This window comes from Planococcus citri, chromosome 2 (assembly GCF_950023065.1).
Source record: "Planococcus citri chromosome 2, ihPlaCitr1.1, whole genome shotgun sequence".
Taxonomy (NCBI): Eukaryota; Metazoa; Arthropoda; class Insecta; order Hemiptera; family Pseudococcidae; genus Planococcus; species Planococcus citri.
Genome location: NC_088678.1, coordinates 24,209,154 through 24,233,561, shown reverse-complemented (window position 1 = coordinate 24,233,561; position 24,408 = coordinate 24,209,154). Strand labels below are relative to the sequence as shown.

Here is a 24,408-nt window from a genome sequence, read left to right as displayed (position 1 = left end):
GCAATTTTTCAGACAGCTTGTAGCCCCTCTAAATTTACCTAGAGGGTCCAAATTTTCACAGTACATTGGGAGGATGTATCAGAAGTGCTTTTGGCAGGTTTCAACCTTCCAACCCTATTTGACCTATCTCCAGGGTCAAAAAGTGGATTTTTTTGCTATTTTACGCATTTTCCAATTTTTCAGACAGCCTGTAGCCCCTCCAAATTGACCTAGAGGGTCCAAATTTTCACAGTACATTGGAAGGATGTATCCGAAGTGCCTTTTGCTGGTTTCAACTTTCCACTCCTATTTGACCCGTTGCAGAGTCAAAAAAGGTTTGTTACCATATTTTTTGAAGGGGGAAGAAGACAGTTGTGTGAAACCCGAGAGGGGTGCAGGGGGTCCCGCGAATATAAGAAGGAAACATTGGAATGAGACAATCGGGCGAAGCACAGGAGCGAAGCGAGGGTGCGAGTTGTTCAGGAACCCTCAATGTTTCTGGCACAAAAATTTGGCTCTGACCCATTTTGCACATTTGAATAAGTAGCAGCCACTTTTTCAAAAATTTTGACAATTATAACTGAAGTTTAAGCTGAAAATTCTTCGAAAGTGTTCAAAAAAGTTTTGGTAGAAAATTTTGATTTTTTTGTCAAAATTTGATATTTTTAAAAGTATTGAAAATCAAAACCCAATTTCAAGTCACAGAAAATTCTTCCAGAGCTCAAAACATATTGTTTTACTTGATAGAAATTTTTGATTTTTTGACAAAATTTTACCCCTTTTTTTTATAGCTGCATGGCACCATTTTCAAAAATCCCAAAAATCATGGCCCAATTTTGGGAGAAAAATTCATCAAAAATTTGTTGATGGGGTTTTCTGTTTTTCTTCCAAAATTCAACGTATTTTTATAGGTCACTAAGATTTAATTCCACAACAGTTCAAAATTTATAGGTTTTCTGAAATTCTTATTTTTTTCATTCGCTTTTTCAGAGAAGGATGCCTCAAAATACTCCCAGCATTAATATTCACCCAAAAAATACAATTTGAATAGCTGAAACCGCTCATTTAAAAGTTCGAATAAATTGTGCCCAAAAAATCCTACTTTAGTTACTCATATCGAATGGGCTGTAAAAATAAGCAGTTAATTACATTAAAAAAAGTTGTAAGAGACAAATATACATAGATATGGATAATAAAAAAAAATCGAGAACTTTTGGGAACAGGAAATTCTAATAGGTGTTTTTTGATCGAAACATTGCCTCAATTCTACGATTTTTTCTGAACCAATTTGATATTAGCGAAAAGTATTTCATTAAATATATTTGTTTGACATTTATAGACGCCATAGTCACCAGTTTCCAGTTTTACAATATCCAATGATGTACCTGTGGTTGTATTCCCTGTGAAATATTCTTTGATAGTGTGACGTTTATCATTGTTGACTTTGATGTCACCTTTCCACCAGGTATAAGATGATGAAGAAGGTTTTGAAAAATCACATCTTAAAGTTACGTTCCCCTTTAGAGGTACTTCGAGTTCATCTCGTGTTGATTTCATCGAAGGTGTTTGTTTATTCTCGACCAATTCAATTTTGGCTGATTGAACTTTACCAGATATGTTGACGATGCATTCGTATGTTCCGAAATCATCGCCTTCGACCGATTTAATTTCCAATTTCGTCTCATTGGATGATGATGAAATGTTATGCCGTTTATCTATTTTCACTTTGGTGCTATTTTTCAACCACTTGATCGAAGCAGCACTCGCGTTCAGATGACATTTCAAGAATACGTCAGATTTTAGAGATACCCTGATTGTGGTATTCGGGGGTTCTTTAATAGGTTTGATGGATGGTGGTGGTATTTTTTTCTCAGGTAAGTTTACTCTGGCTGAGTTTACCGAAGGTGTTTGTTTCATCTCAACTAATTCAATTTTGACTGATTGAACTTTACCAGATACGTTAACGATGCATTCGTATGTTCCGAAATCATCACCTTGGACCGATTTAATTTCCAATTTCGTCTCATTCGATGATGGTGAAATGTTATGCCGTTTATCTATTTTCACTTTGGTGCCATTTTTCAACCACTTGATCGAAGAAGCGCTCGTGTCCAGGAGACATTTCAAGAGTACGTCAGATTTTAGAGAAACCTTGATCGTGGTATTGGGGGGTTTGGTTTCTTTAGGTTTGATGGGCGGTGGTAGTGTTTTTTTCTCTGATAAGTTTATACTGGCCGAGCTCACTTTACCGGATACATTAGCGTGGCACTTGTAAACTCCGTAATCGCTGGCCTCGATTGATTGAATTTTTAAATTCGAGAAACGATCTTTTTTATTGGATTTTATTACCTCTGTGGCTGTATGGCGTGAATCGTTTTTTACTCTGGATCCATTTCGTGTCCAAATTATTCCCGTAGCATTGTTGGAGGATATGATGCATTGCAGCGTGACATCGAGGCCTTTTGATTGTTTTATGTGCGGATAGACTGGATTTATGAAGCTCTTCTCTTTTTTTGCAGCTGGGGTATTTTTATGGCCTGTAACTAACGCGACTGCTGAGCACAGAATAAGCATAAAACAAAATGCTACGTCGACACTTTGCATTATGTACATTGTACACTTGTATCGCGATTATTCAGCGAAACGCACTTCTCACTGTCAACTACCAAGGTACACTCAACACTGCTACGAGTCACGAGTCTAATAATTGAAACGATCTTAGTTAAATTTATAGAAATTTATTTTTGTACGTGTATTATGGAGCACAACATTCGATGCAATGAAATGGCCAATTCGCTAATTACATAAGTATCTACCTACCTAGTTACGTATGGAATGGTCTAATGAGACGATGAATATTGATAATAATACTAAAATAATTGCTTCTTGTGTTTCTATGTAAATAATACAAGTATTTATGTTATCAATCATAGTTCTTGGAATTATAGGTACCTAGCACCTACATTGTAAGAAATTTTACACGCTTACTAGATAAGTAGGTCTGGCCTGTTGCCAGCCACGGGCGATGTCCGAGTCGGTCTCATGCCTCTTGCCCGAGATCAAAGAATCCCTATTATTTACCTACTTATTTTAAACAAATTCTCAAACCATGCAACAATTTTTTATTTTTTCATATCGAGAATGTATATAACGGTTCATTGCTGAGACTTTTAAAATGATACCAGCGAATACAAAATCAAACCAAATGAAGGTTTCAGCGGTTTAATTACGAGTGGAAATTCAGATACATACAAATTGGCTGACAAGTATAGGTATTTTTAAGCTTCAAATCCAAAAAAAAAAAAGGTGAAAAATCATATGTTCAATTTTTGAATAGTTCGCTTTTGTTCGAATTGATTGACGGAATATTACTTTATCAATTTTTGAAACTGCAGAGAAAGTAGTGAATTTTAGCGACAAAGAAATAAAATAGTTGAAAAATTAAATGAAATTGTGAATAATCTTACTAGCCCAGTCAAAATGCAATTTGACCCAAACATAATTGCGATCAACGGGTTTTTTGCTGAATATTGTGTAGGGTGGTGTGCTGAACAACATACTAAAAGTCCCCGCCGCTACCCCACGAGCTGACCCCCCCCCCCACTCAGGGGATCAAAGCCCCCCAAAATCAGTTTTTTGTCAAAAACTTCTGAAATATCAACTTTTGACTGAAATGAGCTCAGTGATAATTTCATCTCCTCTCCAATACCTATCAATTGAGCTGTCAACCAACTCCCTCGCCCCAAGGGGGTGGCGCTACGACCCCTCAAAGTGATGTAATTTTAATATTTTTACATTTTATGACTTGGGACTTGGAACCTGTTCTAATTGGTTAAATTGAGTCAAACTTGGGGGGGGGGATGGGATCCTTTTGAGAGCTAGAATTGACCTCTGGAATGGGGAGGGTCAAAGTTGAAAATATTACCAAAAAGTCATTTTTTTGGAAGGGCCTTAATATGACAACAAATGGATGAAAAGGGTCCAAAATCATACCATTGGTCAGTATTCCCATTGTGATCAACATATCCAAATTTCAGCTTCGTAGATCATCCCCACTCCTTTTAAGGTGGAAAAACCGAAAATAGTGACAAAATAAGGGGGGCGTTCCACCTTAATTTTGCCTCAAATGGGGTGGGGATGACCTAAGAAGCTGAAATTTGGATTTGTTGATCACAATGGGAGTTTTCATCCATTTGAGGTCATATTATGCCCCTCCAAAAAAATGACCTTTTGGTAATTTTTAACTTTGACGCTCCTCACTCCAGAGGTCAACTCTACCTCCCAAAAGGATCCCATTCCCCAAATTTGACTCAATTTAATCAATTAGAACAGGTTCCAAGTCCCAAGTTATAAAATGTAAAATTATTAAAATCATGACACTTTGAGGGATCGTTGCGCCACCCCCCCTCTTGGGGCTAGGAAGTTAGTCGACAGCTCATTTGATAGGGATTGGTGAGGAGATAAAATTATCACTAAGCTCATTTTACTCAAAAGTTAATATTTTGGAAGTTTTTGACAAAAAATTGATTTTGGGGATCTTAGATCCTCAGGGGGGGGGGTTAGCTCATGGGTAGGGGCAGGGACTTTTAGTATGTTGTTCAGCACACCACCCTACACAATATTCACCAAAAAAAAACCTTTGATCGCAATGATGTTTGGGTTCACCTATTTTTTTCTGCTATTTGACTGGACTACATGTTTAAAAATTGTTTTTATGAAAATAAATTTTGAATTTCCATAATGATATTTTTTCAATGATATCTGCTACTTGCGAGATGATATATTTTTGGTTTCCCCAAGAGAATTGATACGCTTCGCTTTATCAACAATTCATGTTATTTGGTTGCTTGATGCTTGTGCATGGCTTAACTCTCCGGCCATTAAAAAAAACAAAAACGTAGAGAGGTATTATTTTTGCTGAAAATTCTTTTTTTTTTACTACCTATCATCCCTTGAAGTAGTTGACTTTTACCGATGAAAAAACTTCTTGAAAATTTCACCTCCTAGCTTGAGGTAAAGTCATGCCAAAAAGCCCCAAGTTCTCAAAAAATCAAAACATTTTCGTTTTTATACGATCTAAATCTTTGGATTTGGTAAAATTTCATCAGAGAAGCTTTATTCAATAGTTTTGACTCTTCCTCTTTTCGCCTTCTCGAATGAAGAAAAAGTAAACCAAAAAATTGAAAAAAAATAAAAAGATTACGATTTTTTTCTTTTTACATTGCAATCTTTGGATTTGGTTCATTTTTATTGGAAAAGAACTACCTATTCAATAGTTTTGCTTCCTCCATAAATGATGGAAAAGTAGAACTTGAGCCCTCTAAAAAAAATCAACTGATGTAGGTGCGTTTTTACATTCTAATCCTTGGATTTGGTCTATTCTCGTCAGAAAGTCACTGTGGGCGCTATCGATAGTTTCGACCTCCCCCCTCCCTGAATGATGAAAAGGTGGAATTTGAGCCCCTTTTTTGAAAATAGTTGGATATATGGAGCTCTACAATGCAGAAAAATTCTGACACAGAAATTGAAAATTAAAAAAAAAAGAAACAACACCAGCTATTGTTTTATTCTATTTTTATTTACTTACCTCAATTTTGGGGGTTTCTATATAAGGAGATCAACATTGCTAGGAGGTCAAGGAAGGTCCTTGAGAAGAGAGTTACTTAGAAGGATTCTGATTCATAGATTGAAAATTTAGAAAAAAAGTTCATTACTTTTATTTTTTATTCAATTCTTTTGATTTCCCCAACGTTTGGAGATCTCTGTATGAAAGCTAAACCATTGGATGGCCGAGGGTTTTTTTGTTCAAAAGAGAACTATTTGGATAAATCTACCTATAAGTATATTTTTTCCAACTTTGGAAAGGTAATGCTTTCTTGAGGCTTCACAGAAGGGGACAAAAAATATTAATTTGAGAAACTGAGTGGGGATTTTTCTTAAAAATGAGGTTTTAGAGGTGGGAAATATTCAACTTGCCAGCTTTGATTAATTCCGGGTTTTCTCTTTTTTTAGACTTTAGAAGGCTCCGAAGAACCAATATAGCTTGGAAGATTGAGGATGATTTTTTTTGAGAAGTGGGTTGTATTTTTCAAAATTTTGACACAGAAATAGAACACAAAAACGTAGTATTAATTTAAAATTTTGTTATTTTTTTAAAATTCAAACTTGGAAGAGAGGGCTTTTGGTATAACTTTTTTGAACTTGTGGAAAAATTTTAAAATATTGGTATGAATATTTTCTCATAAAATCCAACAACTTAAACTATCTGTCTATTTTTAAATTCTGTGAGAGAGAGGTATACCTGATGCAATTATTCCAACTCAACAAGATCATAGAGATTGCGTTTTTCACACTTTAAAAAAGAAATTGGTTCTGATTTCTTTTTTGATGATCTTATTTAGTTATCTACGATGACATTGCCTCTCTCAATTTGGAATTCACCAGTGTTGCTTTTTGTTTCACAAAAAGTTTTAAAAATGATTTTATGATAGATAGTGGAAAGACCAACGTTGTTTATTTTTGTTATTTGATTTTTATTTTTAGGAATTTTTAAAAATTCTGGCTTGTGAATAATATTAAAATTTGATCCAATCGAGGTAAAAAGCTCTTGTTCAAATTTACATCATATTTCCAACTTTCTAAAGAAACTGAATGAGAAACATTAGAGTTTTAAGGCTCCAGCCAGGGGCAGGATCTAAGTGGTGGTAATTTTTTCATCTGCTTGAGTTTCTTCATTTGTTTTTGAAAATTCAGTACACAGGATATTCAAATTAAAGCATGGCTATTTTCAACTAAACTTCTAACTCGTCCAAAAAATGGACAGAAAAAACAATTCATTTTTTTCAAATTAAATAAATTAAATTACCTACTTGACGTTTATTTAAAAAACTTAAATTTTCAATATTTTTGATCAAAAGTTTGAAAGATGCCAATTTTTGGATACATTATTGAAAAATAACATTTCTTTAAAATTTGGCCTTTGCTTTACTCGGGCATTTTTCTGTTATTTCGTGAAAAAAATGACAACATTTATGAATTCCTCTTGAAAATTTTTTTATTTCAAATTTTCCTGAGTTGGACGTTTTTATTTCTAACGCTTCCTTGTAAAGTTTTTTTTGAAAAAATTGTTTGAACTTTAATTTTTTGCTTTCTGGCATTTGAAAATACTTTCCTACCTACTTCCAATAATTCAAAAGGACCTGTGGGCCCCCGTAAAGTATTTTCCCTTACCTCAACATCTTTGCTCATCCATCCTTGTCTACCCTACGTGGAAATTTTTCTTTTGAAAAAATTGCAATTTGAAAAAAAATATGATATACATTGTATTTGATAACATTTTGAAAATCAATTTATGATACAAATATGAGTACATATTGATAATAATTAATTTTAAAGTAAAATACCTACACAAATTCATAAATAGGTAGGTATATTATTTTGACCAAATCATTGTCTTAATTCTGACCTCATTCGTCCATTATTTTTTTTCTTCTAATTTAATACTTGCGGAATATTTTTTATCGGAAATAGTTGCATCACATTTATAAGTACCAAAGTCACTGGATTCGAGATTTCTTATATTCAACGATATAGCTGTGGTTGTATTCGTTTTGGCATTGGTATACCTCACAATAGTATGGCGATTATCGCTTATAAGTTTGGTACCATCTTTCGACCAGTCATACGAAGAAGGATGTTTTGAAAAATCACACTTTAAAATAACATTTCCTTTCAGGGGTTCTTTGAGTACATCACGTACTGCCTTCACTGGAGGTGCTTTCTTCTTCTCCGCTAATTTAATACTGGCCGAGTGAATTTTACCAGATATGTTGGCGGTGCATTCGTACGTGCCGAAATCACCAGCTTCGATTGATTTGATAACCAAAGTCGTTGAACGGAATCTATTATTCGATGATCTTAATATGTCGTGTCGTTTATCTGCTTTCAGTGTAGTGCCATTTTTCGACCAGTTGATCGAAGAAGCACCCTTGGGCAGGAGACATCTCAAGGAGGCGTCCGATTTGAGAGATTGTTTGACCGTGGTTTCTTGGGGTCTGACCGAAGATGCGCTTTTCTTCTCGGTCAATCTAACTTTGACCGAGGTCACGTTACCGGATATATTGGCGTGGCATTCGTAAGTACCGAAATCACTGGCTTCGATCGATTTGATTTTCAAAGACGTTGAACGAGTCGTTTGATTGGATGATTTTACCACCGTGATGCGTGAATCGCCTTTTACCTTGTTTCCATTTCGTGTCCAGCCTATTCCGGTTGCATCCTTGTTCGATATGATACATTTTAATATAGCTGTAAAGCCTTTTAATTGTTTCACGTGTTTGTGGACTGGCTTTATCGGGCTGTCGTCGGATTCTGAAGTTGAATTACCATCGCATTTAACTTGCACCGATATCGAGTATAAAATTAGCAAAATGCAAAATGCTGCGTTAATTTTTAACATCGTGTTATCGCGATTCACTATTCACTTTAAATCAAAAGGGAATTACGAAAATGATCTTTTAAATAGGTACAAATTATACAGCCACACCGATCGATTTTTTTTAACGAATATCACATAAAAACCGTTCGATTTCGTGAGACTAACCAACGCACTAATTAAGTGCGTGAATTTTAACTAACCGAATGCCCCAACGACACCACCAATATTGATAATAATATTAAAATAATTGCTTCGTACGATTCTAAAACCATACTGAAATGTTACGTCATCGGATTTTATCAGTCTTCATTTCCCGATTTGGGAATTTAATATTCGCATCCGAAAATCTCATTGAATTTAACTCGATTTAAAGAGGAATTATTTTATCGTAATTTTTAGGATTATATAATAAAACATTATAAGCACACTAAGTAGATAAGAATAAATAGGTACTCGTAAAGGAACGTTGACCGAATGCAAAAGTAGGTAAGTGAAAAGATGAAGTAGCAGATTGAGGAAGTAGAATATTACCTACATTTGCTTCAATACAAAAATATATCTACATCTCTTCGCCCTTGAAATTGTGTTTGCATTGGCTATGTTAATATCATCTGGTATTTATCATTCGGAAATTGACAAATAACAGATTTATTGAAAAGTATCTGCAACTTTTGAATAAAAAAATTGAAAAATTAAGTGGCCAGCAAGTTTTAAGTAATGTATATGCTGATTGTTGAAGAATATTTTTTTCAAAAAATACATAAGTTGTCACACTTATAGGTATATTTATTGAAAGGTGTCTATTGTCTAAATTTATCGACATGATCGCTGTGATCGTTTCATTCATTCTGAACATATGTAACTTGTCACTTATGCAGTCGTGCATCGAAATTTCCAAAATTTCAAAACATTTTCCATGTTAGAATTACCTCAACGAATTTCCCAACAATAAGTATTTTTGCCAAATCAGGTATAATTGTAGTTGAAATTGGTACCTACGTGTTGATTGTTGATAACTCTACCAGTTACCGACAATTTCGCTCTCTCACCACATCTACAATATCCTGGAAATGTATTTAATCAGCGATGTATCATTCGATTTTGATAATGATTGTGTCTCTTGTAAAGTTATGGAAATTGTCATAAATTCGGTGAAGTTTGACGTAGATATCCGATGAGTTTGCGGTAAACAAATTACTGATAAGAGTTGATTTTTGGTTTTTTTCAATTTTTACTCTTGCATAAAATAAATGCTCCTAGAATTCAACGGAAATCCTCAACGAGCGATTAAACATTATCACCTCAAATTTTTCACGATGAAAAATTATGTTTTATAATTCATATTATGTAGGTAGTTAACTAGGTACGAGTATTTTTAAATTAATGCTCACAAGTTTTGATCTGAATTTAACAAATTGAAATTCCAAGTTGAGAGATTTTATAGGAACTAGTGCTCTAAGATGGTTGAAATTCTGAATTTAGTCTGAACTGCATTAGAATGCAAGTTCAAGACAGTAATATGCACATATGTTGAAAATTTCAAAAAATTGTTCCTGTGATAAAGTCGAATGTTTCCTACTTCTGATGCAATTTCTGAAATTTCTCAACCCTCAAGTTACCCTTCCCTTCGTCCCCCCTCTCTTTTATCATGCGTCCTCGAGTTTTTAGGTTGTTTGAATCGATCGTACAGCTCTTATAAATATGTACTATTTATGTACATTAGTGACGATCAATCAAATTTCATATTGAATTAGCTTGAAGTGATAATTACTTACGTAATGGTGGTTGCATATACCTATGTTTATCAAGGCGTTATGACCGAGCTATAATATACTACGAGCATACCGTTGAATCGGGAGTAGTCTGACTCCTTCAAGTGGGCTCGTATGGAATAGTTGCATCATGTTATGCTGGTTACTTAGGTACTAATTGGATGTAGAGAAAATTTTTCGGATTTCCAAAAAAAATTCGAAGAGCTCTTTTCCAAAGCTGGTCAAGTCATTTATTTTTCCATGTTGAGAATGGCAACCTTTCCGGGAATATAATGCGCAATTTATTATTTTTTTTTTGAAAAATTTTCCGAAGGATGAATCTGTTTTGGAAAAGTTTTTTAGCTTTGGTATTTCATTCTCTTATGTGAGATATGCAACCATCTAAACTTTATGTCACTTTGGTTAAATATTCATTCATTGAAGGAACCAGGCTGTATAAGGCTCATAATTATGGTAAATTGGTGATGACGGCTCTTTCCAAAATATCACAATTTGGTCATCTGCCGCATTAGTGAATATTTTGCGATATTCAATGTACTTTGCCAGTTTTACTCCAATTTCCTACGGTTTTTCTGGTACATGTGGTTATTGTGGTTTGACTGGAGGGAAGATCAAAATTATCAAGTCCGCTTCTTTCTTGTGCACCAGAAGGTCTAGAATTTTATTTAAGTCTTTTTCAATGACCTTATAGGGTTTTGGCGAATAATTTAATTCAAATTGGAGAACAGATAGAATAAATTTTCCACATTCTGGGAATTCTGCTTGTTCTAAACGTTCATACAATTCCTCTATTGGAAGTTGGTCACATAGATAGGGTGGTACTGTTACAGCGTACAGGTAATGGTGTGTCTCCCCTTTTTAGGAAGTGCACCAGTCCATCACCAATCCATATAAATTCAGTAAATATAGAGTTCACTGGGGCTTCGATGTTACTAGACTGTGCCCCTGACTTGTCTAGTTTTTTTTTTTCAGGAAAAAACAACAACAACAAAAACAAGTTTTTAAAAATAAGAATTTAAAATTTTCACAAGAGGATTTAGATTGGCTGGGAATCGTGGAAATCTGGTTTTTTAGGGATTCCCATTCTCAATCTGGTGTCCAAATTTCCTTTTCTATTCCTAATAAATATGTAGTTCTAGTTCCCAATATAAGTAGGTTTTGTGCTACATATGTACAAGCAAAGTGATTTTTGGTGGTATTTTTTGCCATTTTTTTTCAATTAACTATTCCCAAAAATTATTAACAAGAATCTAGACAGAAAGACAGCCGACCATGAAAAGACAGGCAGACAGGTCAATGACCTTAAGAAGTTAAACAGGCAGTCAGACTGTTCAATGACTTTGGGAGGCCAGACAGAAATCTAGACGTCCTTGAGAGGCGGAACAGATGAATCAATGACCTTAAGAAGCTAGGCAGGTAAACAGACAACCTTGAGAGACCAGGCAGACAGGCAAACAAACAACCATAAAAACCCAAACAAGCTGGTCAATGACTTTAGGAGGACAGAATGAAATACAGATGCCTTGAGAGGCCAAACAGACGGGCCAAAATGACATTTAAAAGTCAAATAGGCAATCATACATACCTTACAATCATGAGAAGCCAGACGGAAAGGTCAATGACCTTACAAAGCCAAATATGCAGATAGGCAGGTCAATGGCCTTTAGAAGGTAGACAGGTAGACAGACAACCTGGAGAGGCCGGTCAGGCAGACGACCATGAGGTCTACGACCTTGAGAGGGCAGACAGATGGGTCAATGACTTTATATATGAAGCCAAACAAGCACTCAAACTACCTCAAGAGGCCAGACAGACAGACAGACAAACAACCATGTGATGGGTGAATGATCTCAAGAGGCTAGACAGGAATGCAGACGACCTAGAGATGTTCAGGTAGACGTGTCAATGACCTCAAGAAGTCAGTCATGCAGATATATGACCTTAATCAGCCAGACAGGCAAACAGATGACCTTGGGATCCATACCGACAGATCAATGACCTTAAGAAACCAGACAGATTGACAGACAACCTTGAGATTCCAGATGGAAGGGTCAATGATCTTAAGTGACCAGACAAACAGCTTGGCCAATGACCTTGAGAGGTCATTGAGGTGAATTTGGCAACAATTGCTCGAAACATTTCAAAGTTATGTTAAAAAGTTACGAAAATCAAACGAGGAGTAAAAAAAAGATTCATGAACGTGATATTGTTGTATTAATCACAAAAAAATTGATTCAAATTAAGGATCAAAATGAAATAGTAATTTTAAAATTTTAAAAATTTTCTTTGGAAAATCTATTTTTGAAGGGCTAAAAATTTTAGTCCCAAACAGAAAAAAGTTGAATTTTCAAAAAAAAAAAAAGAAAATCTGTTTCAACTTCTTTAAAAATATGTACAATGGATCAATTTTTTTCATAGTGACCTCAAAAAATAGAATCGAAATTTGAATATTTTGAGGGGAAAATACAAATTCGGCAGATGGAATCAACGCTCGTTCACTACACGTTCCTCTCTATTATAAGAAGGAGGGGAGAGGGGGAGAGAAACGTATGTTTTTCTGGCTCTTCGTAATTCTGCATATTATACTCAAATGTATTTTAGTTTCAGAGAAATCAAAAATCTTCGATTTTTTTACCTGTAATAATTTCATGAGAGCATTTTTCAAAATTAAATGAACCCAACTTTGATGGAAATGAGTGAAAAAAATTGTAATTACTTACTCTGAAATTGAAATATGTACAAGTAGATGATGTTAATTCGAGTTGATATTAGTTTATACAAAAGTTTTGGCCACCTGGGTGATCCGGAAGGGGGTTCAGGGATTCCCAAAATCATATGTAGGTAATTCAATTTTTTTGGTAATAATTATAAAATAAAAAAAATGACAAATTCTATCCAAATTCGGGTTGACGGTGTAGTAGGGCGTTTTTTATGATATATCGCGAGGAAAAATGTTTCGGTCAAAATTATGATCAAATTATGTGGGAAAACTCGTGAAAAAATGCAGTTTTTCGTATTTTTGAAGATCTTCCACCCACTTGAAAAATTCTAAAAAAATAATATCTATGTATGTCGTACATCTGGATGCGAAACATGAACACTTTTGAAAGAAGTGACCAAAACTTTTTTTTTTCTGGACGTAATCGCCATTGCCTTTAAGGTGACGAAGTATGAATTTTTGCCGGTGAAAAAAAAAACTAAATATTCTTTCGGAGAGTGTAAATTATTTCACCTTTTTTTTTTATCAATCTCTAGGCAAAGGCTGTAGCTCTAGCCTTAGAAGTCATTGTTGGATTCCTCCAGTTCGGCGTTCGGCGCGCTGCATCTGACAAGACCTAGCCAAGAAAACGAATGAGAATTCGTAGAGAAACTCTGCATCATAACATTCTTATTTCGGGAAAACTATTTTCACGTTCATTGTTTATTCAAATTAACGATAAGAATTATTCCCATACAAGGAAAAATCATCCGTAAACAAATTACTATAATATGGTAACAAAACCCAGCGTAAAAACAGTAGTTTTTTTCTACGAATACATGGGTAGGGAGTTCGGAGCCGCTTACCAGTATGTACTATGTAGCCTGCTGTGATACTTGACAACTGCTGTTAATTTAAAACACGCCAGTGAAGCTAATTGTCGTCAAAAACACTTATTCAAATCCATATTTCCCGCGGGATCACGAATAATCTATTCGTACGTTGTATATAGTGGTAGTAAAACCGATGTAATTCATCAACTGTAAACAATTTACCAAACGAAAACGTCTAACTAAGCAAACTTTTCACTCACTATGCACTTATGTTTGACAGGCTCTCAATAGGATAAAGCAAAGTGTACCAATGCTAGTTAAGCCATGATCGTGAGAGAGCTAATGTACGCGACATCGACGACAATGTTCTGTACATCGTCATCGAGACATATTATTACCACCGCGGCATAGTTTCGATATGTGTAAGCAGTAAGTGAGCTTATTGCAGTATGTATACTGTGTGCTGTGCACGTCTATCGACGAGTAGCAGGCAGAAATACTATACTAATCTAGCTACGAACATTTATATTATTACTAGTTTATCCCATCGTATATACGAGCTCTCTTGCGTCGCGTTCGCATCAAATTAATCGGTTTTTATTACCATTATGAAAAGTTCCAACATGAAAACAACGTTCCGTATTTTATGTCGCACATTAAAAGGTATTTGTATTTATGAACGTTGTTAAATCATCCCCTGAATCATCCCTCCCTCCACCCAGCACCGATCGTCGGCATTTTGGAAACAAGCTTACGCTGCGTTCTTATAGCGATGAAGTTTTCGTCGTTCGCCAACGTTTGAGTTTGAAACTCGCGCCAATCGTTCTGTGCTCGTTAAAATCGCGTGTCGTAAACTGGTTGATTTTATTGCGGAAATTCGCGAATTTTAAGCAAAGTTGTGTGTGAAATGTGAATGTAAAATGTTCGCGATGTAATCGATATAGCCGTTGATAATGCGCTCGTTATTTAACGCGTCGTCATCGGTTTGGGGTTTGTTTCTGATTGGCCATAGAGAGGATGATACCAGAAATGTAGGTAGGTATGTGTATTGTGTACTGTACTGTGTGTAAGTTAGGTACGAATATTATCGTCGATATGATGGCAGAATTTTTATGTTCGATAATTATTATTTTTTGTGTGTCGGTATAGATTGTAACCTTGAACTTGACCATCTTTCTGGGTACAGTTTGATCTTTAGGGAATTACGTCCCTACCTAATTGATTTTCTGTTGATGCAGTGTGATGTGTGAGTCTGTATAACTGTTAGAGTTTTAAAACTGTCAACAGTTGTAGAATTTTCGCCTGCCCGAGTTTGATTTTTAATACAGCGTGTTTCTGTGTTGAAAAAATTGTGTATACCTATACTATATTAACTCCCAGAAGCCTCCTACAGTTGGCACACTGATTGGTTTGATATTGTAAAGACGATAAACAATTCAATTTTCGCGTTTCATTCTGCGGACGTGCTCACGACAGTGTTTTCCGGTAGCTATGTTTAGCAGTAGGTACATTTATCATTTGTCCTGGGAAAGAATTAATAATAAGTTTGCGAGTAACGAGTAGGTATAGAGCTATATGAAGGTGATCTAACCAGTCAAGTGAAAGGATTAAAGGCACTAGGTATACACAACTCTTCCAAAATGATCGATTTCCAGCTTAATTTTGTTGAAATTTTCTGGAACATTATTGAAAATTGATGTGAAATGATCATAAAAAGTCGTGGCCAAGATTTGAAAATCTTCAAGTGTATTTGGCACCCTCCTTCTCTAACTTCGGTGAAGTTGAAACTTTCTTCAAAATCAGAAAACAAAAAATTTATGAAATAGGTAAATCAAGTATGAATGAATATTTTTTCTGAAAAAATTATTCGAATTTGGTATTATAGGTAACTTTTATCAATTTCTTTGAAATAGTGGAAGGGGGTAGAATGCGTCAATAATGTCATTTTTTTCAAGTTTTAGAAATGAACAGTGCGATATTAATCAAGTTATTTTTATCTTACAGATCCATCATTCTATGTATAAATTGCTCGTGTTCTCTCTTTTAAAAAGAAAGAACAAAAGGGGAAACATTTGGAAAAAAAAGTTGATCCAAGAGTAGGCTACAAGAGTTTGCTGGAAATAAAAAAAAAATGGTTCTTCTGGATAAACTAGGTACCTATTACGATTTGAAAAGATTGAAACAAGATACGATTTTGTAAAAGCAATTATTGATATGCCCCTTCCCCTTCCCCTTCCCCCTCCCAAAAAAAAAGAAAAATCGATGCAAAGGTAAAAATGTGAAACAGATTTGTAGAACGTGGAGAATATAATTAATGATGGTTTACAAACAGTTATCATGAATAATTATTCAAGAAAATTAAGTAACCAACAAAATGCTGATTTATCAATGTTTGAAACTGGTTCAGAGGTTTGCAACCTGTTACCCTAAAATTAAGTAGAATTTGGAGACGGTGAAAACAAGTAGAAGAACGAGTTGTAGTTGTACGTAGATAGGACACGAAAAATGGAATAAAGTTCTTGTTAAAAATCATTCTAGAAACGAGTTGAATCATTCGCAATCGCAACCAAAATTATTGAAAAATATTCAAAAAAATTAACACGAAGAAGGAAATATCACACAAAAGTTGTACGTAGAACATGAATAATGGAACAAATCTGCTAAAGGGGTTTTTGAAACCAGTAAGAAACAAGTTATTAGGAATAGAACATGAAACGTTAAGAAATTCTGGTTAGAATGAAACTGCAGTTATCAATAGTTACTCAGAAATTGAGAAAACGAGAAAATAGAATAAAAATGATGGAACATTGAATATGTATCTAATTCTTCAAATGCTGATTGAGCAATTTTTGAAACTGGTTCAATATAGTTTGCAATCAATCAGTTGAATTAATTGAAATCAGCTGATAATTTGAGATTCTGAAAAAAAATGGAGAACAAGTTGTTGTAAGATATGAAAATATGAGCAGTTTTATTTACGAATAAACCATTTTTCAGCTCGGTTTGATAATTTGCAACCAAGTTATCAGTTATCAAAAATTACTCAAAAAACTTAATACAAGGAAGGTGAATATGAAACAGAATAATCGAACAATATTCTTTTTGAAACCGGTTCAGTGATTTGCAACCAATCACTTGAAACTGTTCAAAAATTTGAGAAACTGATATAAAGTTGACAAAAAAAAGTTGACAGACTAGAAAAATTGAGAAATTCTGGTTTAGAACCATCCTTTGAAACCAGTTTAGTGGTTTACAACCAGTTATCAATGACTGGTTTGAAAAAAATTAAAATACTGAGAATATGAAACAAAAATAGTATATAAAACATGTACCTATACCTAATGATCAGGTTCTTATTGAGCAGTTTTTGAAACTGATTCAGTACCTATGTTTGCAACCAGTCGCTTAAAATTGATCAGAAATTTGAAGTAAAAAAACACGAAAGAAAAGTTACAAAACATGAATAATTGAGCAGTTTTGAAACCAGTTCAGATGATTGCAACCAGTTATCAGCACTGTTATCTGAAGTTGACAAAAATTTTGAGATCCTGAAAAACTCTGGAAAACAAGTTAGTTGAGTAATTCTGCTCGTTGAACCATTCTTGAAACCAGTTTAATAGTTCGCAACCAGTTATTAAAAATCTATACCCCAGGGCAAAAAGGATGGTAGTCCATTTTTTTTTTTTTGGATTTTGAGATTTTTACATCATTGGAAAGCTCTTGCAAACCTTTTTTCAATGATGTGAAAATCGCAAAATCGAAAAAAAAATGGACTTCCATCATTTTTGCTCTGGAATACAAAAATTGATCTAACAACATTTATATGGGAAGAAAAATGTAAAACAAAAATATTGTAGAACCTGAATAACTAAGCAATTTTTTGAAACCGCTTCAGTGGATTGCAACCAGTTATCAAAAATTGGCCAACATTTTTAGATGCTGACAAGAATTTGGAAAATCGGTTATATTAGGTATAGGATATGAAAAATTGATCAATTCTAGATAGAACGAATCCAGTTCAATGGTTGGCCACTAAAAAAATTGATAGGAAAAAATTAACCAGACAAAAGTCAAGTACTCTGCCACCTGAGATAAAAACAGTAATAAAACAAAGACAAAAAATAAAACAAATCAAAAAAAGTCAATAACTGAAAAAGTAGAACTGAATTTGTTAAACAGACTGGTGAAGAAAAAACTTAAAGAATTCAATTATAGTAAAAAAGCAGACATGATCAATGAAATTCTGAACAGCACAACAAGTACAAAAACAATTAGGAAAAATCTGTCTCAAGGGAAGTCATGGATCACGTACTTGACTGATAAAAAGGGTAATAAACATTATAATAGGGAACTTATAAATCAGTTAGCCACAGAGTTCTACTCTGATCTATATGATGAAAACGATGCCACCTATCAAAAACTGTAATTAATATTGAAGATGAAAAAGAACCAGAATTCTTGCTGGAGGAAATAGAACAAATAATTAAAAAGTTAAAAAATAACAAAGCAACAGGTCATGATCTCATTTCAAACAAACAAATAAAATTTGGGGGGAGAATCCTAGCTGAAAGACTAACAAGATATTTCAATGATATCCTAACCACACAAATCATTCCCGAAGATTTTAAAAAATCAGATATCATTCTGATTCATAAAAAAGGAGAGAAAAGTGACATTAACAACTATCGACCAAGAACTTTAAGTACAGTTTTATCAAAGATCTTCTCAAAATTAATAGAAACAAGAATTTGTACCCAGCTAAACCAACAACAATCAAAAGAGTAAGCTGGTTTCAGGAAAAGCTTCTCAACAACTGACCATCTTCATACAATAAACCAATTAATACAAAAAAGCAACGAATTTAACATACATCTAGCCTTCATAGACTTTTCAAAAGCCTTTGATTCCCTGAGACACAATTATCTAGTAAACACCCTTCTTCAGATGGGTGTTTCAAGAATTATGACAAAAATCATAGCAGAAATGTACTCAGGCCTAAAAGCTAGAATAATAACAGATAAAACAGGAAGATATTTTGCCGTTAAAAAATGGGTAAAGCAAGGAGACCCTCTCTCACCTGTGTTTTTTATTAGTGCCCTGGAAATTATTTTCAGACAATTCGAAGACAAATGGAAAAACAAAGGAATTTTGATAGGAGGGGAAAGGATTACAAATTTGAGATTTGCTGACGATGTAACCCTAGTATCTGAGTATATAAAAGAGTTGAAACAGATGATTAGCGACCTTAATGAAGAAGGAAAAGTAGCAGGGCTGAATATAAACATGACTAAAACAAAAATACTGACCAGAGATACTGTAACCAATATAAAAATAGGAAATGAGAACATAGAAAAGGTAACGGAAGCAGTGTACTTGGGTCAAACAATAGCTTTGGAAAATAGTACAGAGAATGAAGTAAATAGAAGGATAACACTAACATGGAAGAAGTACTGGTCTCTGAAGCATATATTCAAAGGTTCATTTTCAAATTATCAAAAAAGCCAAATTTTCAACTCTTGTGTCGTCCCAACCCTAACATATGGATCTCAGACTTGGGCCCTCACAAATAAGTTATTAAAAAGAATCGAAGTGACTCAAAACGCAATTGAAAGATCTATGCTAAAAGTAAAATTATACAAGATAAAATAAAAATAAAAAGTATCAAAAGAAAATTAGAACACAATCTTAATATGGTTCACTGGATTAGACGAAAAAAATGGAACTGGGCAGGCCACGTTGGGAGAATGCGGGATGAGAGATGGACCTACAAGGTTACCTTCTGGTACCTAGGGCATATAAAATAAGAAGAGCGGGAAGGCAGAAGGTGAGATGGGAGGACAATTTTGGTAGATTTTTGAGGCACAAAATGTACGGGAGACTCACTTTAGTAAGACAGGAGTGGGCACGTTTGCAAGAATCCTTCGCCCAATTTCGGGTATAGCGGAGTTTGAGTAAACTGTCAAGTTTATTTTAGACAACTATTCTGTAATTCGTATGTAATAATTCCGTTAATAAAGGATATTGATTGATTGATTGATTGAGATAGAACGAATCCAGTTCAATGGTTGGCCACTAAAAAATTGATAGGAAAAAATTACATGTTAAAAACAAAAGTTGAATGTTGGTAGAACATAAAAAATTGAACCATTCTAACTGAAAAAATTTTTGAATCTTGTTCTAGTGATTTGCAACCAGGAAAAAATGTCGGAGGCGTTGGAAAATTTGAAATGAAATTTTCGAAGTACATATAAAAAATTGAACACTACCCAGTGTAATTTTTGAAACCGGTTCAGTGGCTTGTAAACAGTTACCAAAAATAACAAAAGTTTGTGGTGCAGAATTGTGAGTAAAAATGAGAAACTATCCTAGAATTTGAGATGCTGAAAATTGGAAATGACATGAAAACGTAAGGAATTCTGTTCAAACAATTTTGTAAATCCGTTCAATGATGCTCAAAAATTCAAAACATGTATGACCACTTGCAAAGTTGGCTTTTTAATTTTTTTCCTGAATTAAATTCTGGATCAACTAAAAAGTTGGACTCAAAAAAAGAGATAGGTACCTAATTATTGATGCGTAAGTACATTTTCATTGGAAATATTTTCATGTCCAGCTAATCTTAAGTATCTGAAAATTCGTACACTAACACAGGTCTTGAAAATGCTCACCCACTACCTCGTTACCAACAATGTTCTGTTATGTAAAGGGCTCAATGATCTTGGCAACAAAAAGTAATCATTCATTCACCCCCACCCTAATATATTATATCACATAGTACAATACCATTGTAGGCGGGTAATTAGGTTCAATATGTTCAATTTTATCTACAAGAATTAAAAAGAATCGGCTCGGCGAGCATCATTATTTACATCGTGCATCTCCTTTCCTGCGGATTTACTCGAGTTAGGAACTTTTCCCATCGCCACCCGTCTCCTCTCACTGATTAAATTTCGTCGAAAAGTTCGCACGCTTAACCATAATCAATCACTTTGAAATATTCGTTCGTTCGCCCAAAAGAGTAAAATTTTTACGATTTTTCTTTCGTAGTATTCGTCGATTTTGCTGCGAAGTCGAGAAAATTAGCAACTTGTTTAAGACGTGTGTCTGTGCGCGTGTATTCGAGGCACCTAAATTTAAACGCTCTCTTGTCATTTATCGGCGCGCACCAGCATCGGCAGATTTGTACAGAAATTTCGATTAGCGAAACGTGCACTACTATTTTCACGCTTCATTTATCAACGTTCGCATGAAAATTAAAGATGAACGGTTCGTCGAGGTTTTTTCCTCCAAACACTGTATACCGCAAATTCGTCGAGATGAGGGCGAATGTTGACAGATAATCTTTTTTTCTTAGATTTTGCAAAAAGTCGTAGAGTAGATTAGGTGGAGGCTAATGAGCTGATTTCAGGCCTGTTTTAATGGAGAATTGAGGAGGTAGTTTAGGATAAAAATTTTCTTTCATGTGCTTTTTTTCAAAATTTAATCAAATTTTTTTTGAAATAGTGTTGACGAGTTTTTCATGATATCCGCTTGTATTGTTGATAAATATGAATAATACCCAAATAAAATTGAACAAAATTGTAAATATCCCGCAATTTTTATTGATATGAATCACTTCAACAGGAAACCCATGTAAAAGGATTTCCTCCAGGTGAAAATAAGTGATAAGAAAAAATCATCGTTGTACCAAGTACATGTATGGTAGTACCTCACAGAGAGCATTACCCCAATAGATAGATAGGAAAAACCACGTGACGAGTGACAACCTGAAAAAACCAATTTTTTCCAAAATAGAGATTTGAAAAATTATTATCAAATATCTCATCATGTTGACGAGTAAGATTGAAAGTTTAACTTAAACGCGAATAAAAATTTGTCACAAATTACTTTTTTACTGCTCAATACTCGTGATAATTCGTCATTATTTTACCCAAACTGAGTACACTGGGTGTCCTAATAGTGGCCTCTTTTAATTCCTCATTGTTTTATACAATTTCATTGAGAGCTTTTCTTTATTCAACTTTGAATCTTATGCTAAGATTAATCGTTATAATTTTTATATCCCCTACTTCAGTTTGCACTTGGTCACTCTGTGGATTTGAAACATCGAAAAAAAAATTTCAGGAAAAAAATCAAGTTATCGTCTGAGTCTGAAAATTGATGAAATTTTATGAAAAATTACAAATTTTTAATCTGTCACATTTTAATCTTTTTTCTCAAAATTGAAACAGATGTTTCACGTAAAAAAAAAACATAATAAAATAAATACGTACTTATGTACTTTTAATGGACATTTAACACGAAACTTATCTAAAAAAAAATTATCTCTCGCAAATTCCAAAAAATATTGGTCCAGTTATTCATCGACATTTTTACCACCACCGCAGTAAGCATATCTCTACTTTCTATCTCGACCACCCACACCACAAATCTAAAAATTCAAATTCGTTCATCTCTTACCGTTTCATATCGTCCTCTGCCTCTACATTTCACGTCACCGAACACTATCACGACACTCACTGCCAACAAAAAAAAACACATTGTCGATCAATTGCGTAATTTTGGCATTGATTTTCGAGTACCTAATTAGCGATCAGGTCACATTTTTAGTCACATCGGACGTGCTTGTTTGAGCTAATTAACCGTATAGCCAAAAAAGGTTACTCCTGCATGATGAAATTGTCGTTAGAAGGCAATTTAAGCCCAGAAGACGCGACCCTGCGTGGTAAACACTAAACAGTGCACACTTGTTGGCTATTATTTAAAAATACCTAGAAGCTGTACTCTGCCTCGACTATTCATCGTCTCCAATGTGTGAGGTGATAGGTGACGAGTGCAAATGTTTCAATGAGGAAGTTAAATTGAGATAGTCGCCCAGTAAAAGTGAACAATAAATACTCTCGTGTGTGTGAAATTCGCGCGAATTAGAATTCATTCCGTTAGAATGTGTGTTTTGATCTTGGAACCTTGCGGGCTTGAGCTAATTCTGAATTCATCGGAGCGAAGGCAAGATGTACTCGTGTGTGCTGCAGTTTATTGTGTGGCTATGTCTATGAATGAGACGAAAGGCTCTTATGAACTTGGAGACCAGTGTTCAGCATCAGCTTATTATGTAACTCGTCACATTTACGGAAATGTATAACGATGAACTATAGAGTCGTATTCGCGTATTTGTGACGACAATGAAGGTAGTTAATCGTATCATCTATACATATTACGTATTTATATCCTCGTGAGATAGGTACATATGTAGATTCATTCAATAAGATTGTGAAAAATCTATGTTCTCGTGTATTAAGTAGGCGTATGAAGAGTTGGTTGGTGGATGATTCAGATCTACTTAGTATTGATGAGAATTACGTGGATGTCGAGGAAATTGGATTAAATCTGATGTACTTAAATTTAGGTGCTTTCATTTTACGAACACTAAAGTCGTTTAAATGTTGCAACAATGAATAAATTCTAAAATTTACAAAAAAAATGTCTACAATCTTTACGTACCTATATAAATCATAACATTTTGATTAATTAAGTGCTGAAAGGTGTAGGGCTGAAATTCAGAAAAGCATACATTTTGTATATTTCCTAGTTTTTCAAATTATTTTTTATTAGATGAGCTATGATTGAATTTTGAAAACCTTGTAAACTGTTTCCAATAATTCAATTTTCCTTTCTTTTTTTTTTGTTGATATTTTTTAATTGAAAATGACTCAAATAAATCAGTGTTTCGAAAAATAATGGTGATGAAAAATATTGATAAAATTCAACGACCATGAAACACGAGTGTTTGAAATTCGTTTTTTTTTTTAGGTAGGTAGGATAAGAAAATGAGTAGGACATAAATTTCAAAACTGTTGAAATAATCTTGAAAATTTGATTTAAAAATTTTTCATTCGACTTTCAAAATTTTAGTGGAAGTCTGCTCCTTTCCTATTCTTACTAATATGTACTTCCTCGTTGGTAATGAAGTCCTTCCATGAGATCTGTACTAGCCTTTGATAGCACCACATCTTGAAAGCAGATACATTCGTCTCACATTCTGCAATCATGGTCCATGTTTTGCAGCAATTCTTTAGAACAGTCTACGTGTAGCATTGCATAAGTTTCTTTCTCAGACCTAAACTCATCATTTGATTTCCCAGCACATTGGCGAGGTTATTGGAAGCACTTTTTGACATTCCAATCTGTGACTTAATTTCTTCATGATCTCTACCATCCTGTTTATCAGCGCTCCAGGGTATTTAATCCAGTGCTGTTAATTTGGTAAACTTGAATTATCACAATTGGTTTTTGCTTCACCTCCAATCTCACGAGTAGTATCCTCTCTGATTTTGGAATTATGGCACTGATTTTATCGCTGATGCTGGTATGTATTAATATACCCACACCGAGTTTGTGTGTGTCTTTCCCAGCGTAAATCATTTCATAGTCTTTATCTGCCCAGTTTCTACCATTTCCATTCCATCGGGTCTCGCTTATTCCTAATACATCGAGTTGTAATCTCCTGGCTTCTGTAATTACTAGTGATGGGATATTATTGATATTTCAGGATATCGATATTGTCAAAATATCAAAGGTCTGATATTGATAGGTATATATCCGATGTTTTTGACAAAAATCAACTCTTAAGCTGTTTCTATTCCTTATTCTTTGCTTTTTCAGTATCTAACTACCTATTTCTCGCTTTAA

At 34.3% G+C, this 24,408-nt stretch overlaps 3 protein-coding genes across 9 annotated transcripts in view; 1 reads left to right on the top strand and 2 right to left on the bottom strand.

Annotated features, from left to right (window-relative positions):
- LOC135835114 (G-protein coupled receptor moody) overlaps positions 1-22,248 on the bottom strand; it is a 267,377-nt gene extending 245,129 nt beyond the window's left edge. Inside the window, exon 1 of the mRNA XM_065349213.1 lies at positions 22,180-22,248. Within this exon, the coding sequence (XP_065205285.1) occupies positions 22,180-22,187 (8 nt within the window). The 5' untranslated portion in view covers positions 22,188-22,248. The remainder of the gene's footprint in view (positions 1-22,179) is intronic.
- The window catches only part of LOC135835115 (uncharacterized), a 473,170-nt gene that overhangs the window by 405,090 nt on the left and 43,672 nt on the right, over positions 1-24,408 (bottom strand). The window lies entirely within an intron of this gene.
- Positions 7,976-24,408, top strand: part of moody — a 52,316-nt gene continuing 35,883 nt past the window's right edge. Inside the window, exon 1 of one of the 7 annotated variants that reach the window (XM_065349263.1) lies at positions 7,976-8,113. The gene's annotated coding sequence lies outside the window, so the exon portion shown is untranslated. Of the gene's footprint in view, positions 8,114-14,085; positions 14,759-24,408 lie in introns of those variants that run through there. The other 6 variants (XR_010556825.1, XM_065349266.1, XM_065349265.1 and 3 more) reach the window with 6 other exon arrangements.